The sequence below is a fragment of the Carya illinoinensis genome, chromosome 3, assembly GCF_018687715.1.
Source record: "Carya illinoinensis cultivar Pawnee chromosome 3, C.illinoinensisPawnee_v1, whole genome shotgun sequence".
Taxonomy (NCBI): Eukaryota; Viridiplantae; Streptophyta; class Magnoliopsida; order Fagales; family Juglandaceae; genus Carya; species Carya illinoinensis.
The window spans coordinates 252,759-261,843 of NC_056754.1; the positions used below are offsets into that span (position 1 = coordinate 252,759).

The 9,085-nt window shown below is 35.1% G+C and overlaps 1 protein-coding gene and 1 pseudogene across 1 annotated transcript; one reads left to right on the forward strand and one right to left on the reverse strand.

Moving 5' to 3' along the window:
- The first annotated feature begins 2,708 nt into the window (after positions 1 to 2,708).
- Positions 2,709 to 5,043, forward strand: LOC122305730 (annotated as a pseudogene).
- A 3,034-nt stretch (positions 5,044 to 8,077) lies between these two features.
- On the reverse strand, positions 8,078 to 8,524 carry LOC122305733. Its single transcript, XM_043118292.1, has one exon. The coding sequence runs from the start codon at positions 8,522 to 8,524 to the stop codon at positions 8,078 to 8,080; it is 447 nt and encodes a 148-aa protein (XP_042974226.1).
- Positions 8,525 to 9,085: the final 561 nt, after the last annotated feature.

The following is a 9,085-nucleotide window of genomic DNA, read 5'->3' on the forward strand; positions in this document are numbered from 1 at the left end:
ATTAAATTTAATCAGGTTAAATCAGTTAATTTTGGGTCTATTTAATCTATTTGCATAGACAGGTTGACATAATATGATTTGTTATATTAATGGGTCGTGTTAGGGTTTGATATTTTGACATGATAAACTTAACGAGTCGGGTTGAGATTTATCTATATGATATAGTATACATATTTTGACATGATACGAATAAGATTCGTTAACAGGATTTGACACCGTAAATATAATGATATAATCACGTATTGTTACTTTCTTCAATCCTTTTTGTATCTTAGATATCTATTTAATCTTTTCGTTCCTTTTTGTATCTTAGATACTATTTAATCCAAATAGAAGGGAGGAAAGCAACCAAATCCATTGTATTAGATTCGGTGTTTTTCTTTTAATCTATATCCGTATTTGTAAATTGTAGTCCGTGACCGTTAACGTTGGCGGATCAAGGTTTCCTTTTATCTACAGTCTACACCTTTGAGGCTTTTACTGGATAACCAGTCTATGAGAGGCCTATATTAGTTGTTGTAAGAATCTTTTACCGCTTCCCCGGCAGTTTATCTATTCTTAACGCAGAAAATTAAAAAAGAAACTGGCAGCTGACAAACATTCAGCTCGATTCGTGGCTGAGTGTCTCTTATGTACCCTAGGAAATGATCGGCTTCCCTTGGTTTCCACTCATTTTGATTAAAGTAATCTGTAACTTCTTCTTTTCTTTTTTTTTTCTTTTTTTTTTTTACAACAATATGACATCAACGGTCACCGTTTTAATTAATAAAAGCGAGTGCCTCTCTCTCTCTCTATTTTCCTTTTAACATTTTGCGGAGAGAAATACTTTAAATACAGAAAAATTAAACAATTAAACTTATAAATTGATATGATTTGATATGATATGTCAGATTGTAAAATTACTTTTGTTATAAAGTGGATCTAATGAATGTCATAAAATTACATTAATTTAAAAATTTATTTTGTATAATCTCTTTATATATATAGTAGTTCTTTTTTACAAATAGATTTATAATTTTCTACCACCAAAGATTCAAAACACCACATGCCCCTATCATCATAATTGCGACCTTAGCTCCACCACTTCCAGCCAATACTAATACAAATCACTAGCGCGTGGCTTTCAAGTGCTGCTTCCAAGCTGTTGGTTCTAAACATCATTTAACCAAATTCTTTGTTATCACTTATCAATCTCTTTTTGGGTACTTTTCTTGATCATTTTATTACATCATTTCTGTTCCTCTCCCACTCTTTGTTAAGATGGAAAACATCATATTTGTTGTTGTCCACCCACCCACTGCAGTCGCCACATGCCTCTCCTCTAGTTTGGCCATCCACCTATACTTCACCCCAATATTCAACCTCCATTTGATAGGTAATTGTGGCATACACTACCTATGTGGCAGCGTATATGGCCCACATTTAGGAGTGTAATCAATCCGATTTAGTTTAGTTTTGAATAAATTTTAAGACCGAATCAGTAATTATTGATTTTGCATTTTCAAGAACCGATATCGCTCCCATTACCCTCTTAAGCCAGTACACCAGTTTTTCAATTTTAATTAAGTGCCAATGTCTCATAAAAATTATTTATATACAGACTTAAAGTGGATAACTAATATTATTAGTATTAGGTCATAAAATGTAATTAATATACTAATATATATTAGTATACTAATTAATTAAATAGAAGCACTTCTTGCTGATTCGACTGCTTTTTCTATAAAAGCAGCCCTCCACTAATAACTTGTCACATCAGATATTATACATAATAGAGAGTAGATACACTCACAGAGAATCACAACCTTCATTCATGCTTAGAACAAGATAGAAGTGCCTCTGATTTCAAAATTGTTCTCCTTGAAGCCGATACTCAGGATTGTGATTTTGACACCCACACCTCAGTCCGTCTCTTTCCTACGCCCACCTCTCATTCCAACGCCGACACTCTCATCTTCAGAAAATCTTCCCATCCCTAAAATCGTGTGATTTCTCATGGCAAATTGGTTGGACAAAATATGGAAAGGAAGTAATGTAAGCTTTTTTTTTTTTTTTGTTGGTCTTCATTAGGGGGATGTAAAAATAAACCGAAAAACTGAAAAATCAGCTTGGACTGGACCGAGACCAGTTCATTCGATCCAATTTTCAACTGGTTCAATCTAAAATCGGTTTTACATTTTCCAACACGGGACCAGTTCACATATTATATATATATTTGATTAATTTTTAATATTATATAAAATATATTATATATAATTATAAAATATATTTTATATATAATATATAATTATATATGAAATAATATATTCTAAATTATAACATAACATTTTAATCTTAAACATGAATATTTATTTGATCATATGTTATAAATATGAAATATATATATTAAATACATTTTATTACCTAATAAATTCTCAATATATTTCTTTTGATAAATACATTAGTAATACTAATATATTTAATATATTAAAACTGAAAAATCAGACTGAACCGGACCAAAACTGGTAAAACTGGATGTACCAGTTTAGGGGATAACGGGTGCATAATTGATCTTTGAAATTGTAAAATCGGTACATATCGGTTCGGTCTTACATTTTGTTCAAAACAGGACCAAATTGGGCCGGTTACATCCCTAGTCTTCATTGATTCAGTCTTCAAAAAAACTTGTTTTTTCCTAGTTCAATAATTTAAAGTTTCTTTTAGGAGTGATGGGTGTAACCAAGTAATTGAATCTATTCCATTTATATTAACTTCCTCTAAAGCTTTTTTTGTTTTTATGTTTTTTTTTTTTTGGGGGGGGGGGGGGGGGGGGAGAGGGTTGAACTTGCTGTGGATGATGTCAGTTGATAAGCTGAGATATTGCGAACAAATATACAACAGATTTCATTGCTAGGAGAAGTCCTTAGTGCCAATTAGTCCTTAGTAGTTTAGGAAGGGTTTAAATTCCTTTTAATTTGAAGGAAATGGATACGTAAGACGGCAAAGGTTCCAGGAATATTTTGCTTAATTTGCTATGCTCATGAATTTTTCTCACTACTTTGCGCAATTTCAGTTGGCATGGAACTTGGCAAAAATCATTGCCAGATTTGCATGTAAAGTAGTTTGAAATAGAATATCTATCATTAGTGTGTGTTAGAATAGTTAGTTGTGTTAGTGTTTGAATCCCACATTGCTAGAGAATGTCTCTTGTATAACTAATGATTTTTTGATGTTGTAGTTTTCTATGGAAGGAACAAATTTCCTGGTTTGATAGTGAAGAACTTTGGAATGGGGTGAATGTTAAAGATGATAGTCAACAAGTTGAAGATGGTATGGATGTTGAAGATGGAATGAATGTTGAAGATGGGGTGAATGTGGATGGAGGAGTCAATCTGTTTAGTGGTCCGCTAGAGCAAGTCATTGATATGTTATTTGATGATGAGGAAGATGCCCAAGCATTTTACAAGGTATATACAAAATGAAAAAGTTTTACAATTCGGATGAATCATACTCGGTTGTCGAAAGATGATAAAAAATTATGTGCAGTAAACTATGTTTGCATAAGAGAAGAATTTTGGCAGGTAAGTCGGAAAGAAAAAAAATGAATTATTCATGAACTTGCCAAGATAAAGATTAGATGTAAAGCTTTGATGGGTTTAAAAAAAAAAAGATGGTGAAAAGTGGAAGTCAACAAGTTTGTGGCTGAGTAGAACCATGTTCTACTTGTACTGAAAAGTACTAGTTTCATTCGTGGACACAAAAGAGTTACTAAGGTTCAAAACAAACTTATAATGACTCTAAACGAGTTCGGTGTACCGACAAGGAAGATTATGTGAGTAAAGAATCAGGTGGTGACTTCAATATTGGTTGTATTAGGAAGGATGTCGAAAATTATTTAGGAAACAAAATGAGAAAATTATTTGAAGAGAGGGATGCACAACGGTTATATTTTTATTTTCTTGATTGACAACTCAAAGAACCCAGGTTTGTAATTAAAGAATCACAAAGACAGAGAAAATTGAAGAATTTTATAATTGCTGTAGTAACCTCCGCTTCTGTTGTACTATTTATATTCCTAGTGATAGCTTTTGTAATTATTTTTGGAAGAAGAAAGCTTGGCAGACCTGCTAGATTGAGAAGAAAAGTAGTAGTAACATTTGCGGATGCTCCTACTGAACTGAATTATGATATTGTAGTTAGAGCTACCGGGAATTTCAGCATTCAAAATCTAATAGGTACAGGTGGATTTGGGTCAACTTACAAGGCAGAATTGGTACCCGGGTTCCTTGTAGCTGTGAAGAGGCTCTTTGTAGGTAGATTTCAAGGCATTCAACAATTCGATGTAGAGATAAGAACATTAGGAAGAATTCGACACAAGCATTTGGTGACTCTTATTGCCTATTATGTGGGAGAGACTGAAATGTTCCTAATTTACAATTATCTTTTGGGTGGAAACCTTGAAACCTTCATACATAACAGATCAGGCCAAAATATAGAGTGGCCGATTATCCACAAGATAGCAATTCACATAGCACAGGCTCTTGCCTATCTTCGCTACTCTTGTGTTCCTCATATAGTTCATCGTGATATCAAACCTAGCAACATCTTGCTTGACGAGGAGCTCAATGCCTATCTGTCAGATTTTGGGTTGGCTAGGCTCCTAGTAGTATCTAAGACCCATGCCACAACCAATGTACAGGCACCTTTGGGTATGTAGCACCGGAATATGCAACCACATGCAGAGTTTCTGACAAGGCAGATGTTTATAGCTTTGGTGTTGTGTTGTTAGAACTTGTGTCAGGGAAAAAATTACTTGATCCATCATTTTCCAATTATGGGAATGGGTTCAATATTGTGGCCTGGGCCAAGTTTCTTATAAGGGAAGACCGTTCTTAAGAAATTTTCTTGCATGAATTATGGGAAGCAAGGCCAAAAGGGAATTTGTTAGGACTCTTAAGGATTGCGTCAACTTGTACAGTAGAATCGCTTTATGTCTGGCCGACAATGAAGCAAGTTCTTGATAAATTGAAACAGTTGAAAGATGAAACTTTGGAGGATAACTAGCACTAGACAATGGTGAGAAGTTAAAGCTACTTATGTCTAGAAGATATTCCTTTTATTGAGGTGATTGCCTTGTCTAAAACCTCTTTTTAGAAAATGTTCACATCGCCACAATGCAGTATTTGTATTTGCACACACAGAAACATACGCATGCCTACATGCACATTTATGTATAGATAAATAAATTCGGTGCATACGTCAAATTTCACAAAAAGGAAGAATAGTTTTGATCTCGTAGATTTTTTTTACCCCCTTTCTGGTTGGACTTGAATGAGTAGTTCATGAGTGGAACACATGAAATCTTGTGACTATGGAAATAATTCCACTAGTGGTTGCACAATTAAGATTGTAAATGAATTTTCATATTTGGTTTTACCATGGATGAGTTTCTCAGCATGCATATATTGCATTTTGTAGCCATTAAGTTGTACTATTTCCTTGATGAATGGAAAGGACGAGTTGGAGTATATTATCTTTTCAACAAGATAGTTGGGAGAATAAAAATATGGGAATCTTAAGCAACTATGTGCTATGAAATATGCACTGTTAAAGGGACAATGGAAATATGTAAATAAATAGACTAGCAAAAATTCAACATCGAGATCCTGTGCCTTGCCTTCGTAGTAGCCTAGTAGGTTAGATCGGTTTAGATTAGGTCTTAGATTCATCTAGTCAAGCAATCAAGTTTTGTTACTCATCATTCTACATACTACACTTATTTTTATTTTTTATTTTTATTTTTTGTTTTATTCGTTCTAAACTAATTGAGTTATTCTACTTATCATCTATATATCACACATTTAATAAGGAAAAAAAATTATGTATAGTATATGGTATGGAGATGATGATTATAATTTTTTCAAGCAAAATGCGAATAAAAGGAAGGGCACCAAAACCTCTTCTCTGTCTTCTAAGTTCTAAGACATCATTCACTATACACTGATGGAGAAGGGGGACAAAAAAAGGAGCTACAACATTACTAAATGAAGTCATTAAGACATAATAGAATCAAATATGTCTGAAACGGTTCATTACTAAAAATGGAAACAATGGGAATGCCATTCGTTTTACAAGTAGAAGAAATCATTTCAAACACAGGGCGAATGTGGTGGCACCTTCAAAATTTTTACAAGTTGCACCAGTCACAATACCTAAAACAAGTATATAGGGTATTTCAGCTCAAAAACATCAATTTCTCCAGGAGTTTGTTACACTCTAGAGCTCCACCATCATTGGGGGTTACCAGGGCTCCGCCAGAGTAAAGGGGACATAGGGTTTGGGACTGCAGTGAAGGGTGAAGTTGGATGGAGTAACCCTAAGCTAAGGAACTAAAATGGTTGTAGTTGAGGAACTGAAGTGGTCGTGGGGGTTTATAGGCCAACAGGGCCCTTGGGCTTTTTACTAATTCTGTCTGTTGTTTATTTTTCATTGGTTGCCAATTAGTAATTGTATGGCTTAGGCCCAAGGTGCATGATTCTGGGTTTATAAGCCCATTAGCAAATAGTTGTCACTTACATGTCTATTATTTTCCTTAAGTATTGAGCATAGCTACACTTTCTTTTTCTTTACGAGTTTGTTACGTCGGAGCATATAGTTAGGTGTAGTGGGAAGTTCTTCCCTTATGCAAAATCAATACAACGGTTATTCTTTTCCAATTCTCTCTCTCTCTCTCTCTCTCTCTCTCTCTCTCTCATCTCCTGGAGATGCTCACCCTCAAAGTGAGTTGTTCATTCATTTAATCCCACCGCCGTGTAAGAAATTGGCATTAGAGCCAGTCAATCCTCGGCATCATCACCACCACCATGGCTGAGGGGACTCGCAAAAACAAATTACAGGAAGGACTGAGTGAGTTGAAGAAGGCCACTGAGTCCCAGTTAAAAACATTAGAGATAGAGGTCTAAGCCTTGAAGAGGCAATCTGATGCAATGGTACAACAATAAGCAGCATTAATAGTGGAGCTACAAAAAAGAAATGAAAGTCCTCATCATGAAGAGTCTTCATCAAGGGTGAACCATAGGCAAGAAGGGTACGGTGAAGTGAATGGGGAGGTAATACCCAGGTTAGTGTGAATTGATTTTTCTTCCTTTCAAGGGCCTTTAGGGTGGCTTTATAAGGCTAATCAGTTCTTTTTGTTTTATAATACTCTTCCCCAACACAAAATGAGGTTGACCTCCTTCCATATGGAGGGGAAGGCCATGGTATGGTTTCAACACCTAGAGAACACAGGTGTTATTACAGATTGGGAGTCTTTTGTTAAGGCTTTCCTAGTTAGACTTAGACCTAGCTCCTATGATAACCCGATGGAGGATCTAACTAGGTTGAGACAATCTAGTTCTATGGAGGAGTATAAGGTAGAGTTTGAGGCATCTCTAACAGATTGCATAGGCTATCTGACTCCCACAAATTAAGTTGTTTCTTTGACTTGTCTGTGACAAAGTAGTTATCTTGTCTGTTATCCCATTTGTTTGGCAATATTTCTTTAAGGATATTGAGTATAAGAAAACCCGCTTTTGAATGAGTCATTTCTTTTCTGTTTTTGTTTCATTAATTTTTAAACAAAAAAAAAGTGATTAGCGTGTGTGCATGTGAGAAACAATACTTTGCCTTAATGCAATATGCACTGATAGACACATGATTGACACACACTTCATTTCTAGTATTTTGTAAAATTTGAGCATCTTGGTGGAGTAGTTGAGCGGAATTATTTTGTAAAAATTTATTTTCAAGCCTAAGCATATATTATGATTTATGATGCATCATATCTTGTTGATAAGTGATTTTAAACACCGGGATGCTATATATATATATATATATATTTTGAAACTGAAAATTCATTAATCATCAAGAAACAATACAATCTTTATCTCTCAAAACAATAGACATAATCTCCCATGGTCCCTCTTCCATCTAGACTACTTCTGAATTTAAAAACTTGGCATATTGTGCAGCAGCATGAGTTGCTTGATTTCCCTCTCTTTACAAACATTACCCTCCAGTTAGCCTGCCTTGCTAGTAGGAACTGAATATCTTCAATCAGTTATCCCTTCCACGAACAATCTACACAATTACTATTAATACTATCAATCACCTGCTTTGCATCACCCTCAAAGATCATATTAGAGATCCTCAACTCATGACACAATTGCATGGCCTGAATAAGTGCATAACATTCTGCATGAAAAGCAGAAGGAACATGTGCCTTAGGAGCAGATAACACCATCTTTGCATCACCCCTATGGTCTCTCAACACTCCACCAATTCCCATAATTCTGTCATTTTGTATATAAGTTGCATCAAAATTGAACTTGTAAAAAGTTTCCACAGCTAGTTCCCATAACACCTTGACCCGTGCTTGCAGCTGAACTTCTGTCTCATTAATTTGCTGCTTCTGCATCTGACCCACTTGCTTGAACACTTCAAGATCATCTGTAGCAGTTTTGTATAGCATAGATGGACTTTGAAATTTTTTATCAAAAACCCACATATTCCTTCTTTTCCATAACTGATATAGCACTGCAGCAATCTATTCCAACTGGTCATCATCGAGTCTTATGGACAAATCCCTCCATAGGATAGAAAAATCTTCATATACTGTATGACACTCCCTCATAGGGCTAGTTACTTCACCCCAAACATCTGTTGCAACAGGACAAGACCAAAGAACATGCAAAACAGTCTCCATCTCTTTGGTACAGACAGGGCAAAACCCCTCATTCACAATCTTTTTTCTAGCTAGTGTACCCTTCATAGGTAGGATATCATTGAGAGCCCTCCATATAAACTGCTTCACCTTCCCAAGAACCTGCAAATGCCAAACTTTCTTCCATTGACCATCCCAAACCCCATCATTTGAAGGCTGCCCATGGGAGTGTATTCTCATATCAAAATCCAAGAAATAAGCACTCTTAACAAAAAACCTCCCATTACAAGAATTCGCCCACATGAGAATTTGTATGATTTAAATAGAATGAATTGCAAGTTTTAAAAGAACATTTTGCACATGCTTGCACTTGTATTGTTTCTCATTAATGTTCATTGATTTAAC

Excerpts from the sequence above, each read along its gene's own strand:
- LOC122305733 (XM_043118292.1), bottom strand. The coding sequence starts at position 8,524 with ATGTGGGTTTTTGATAAAAAATTTCAAAGTCCATCTATGCTATACAAA.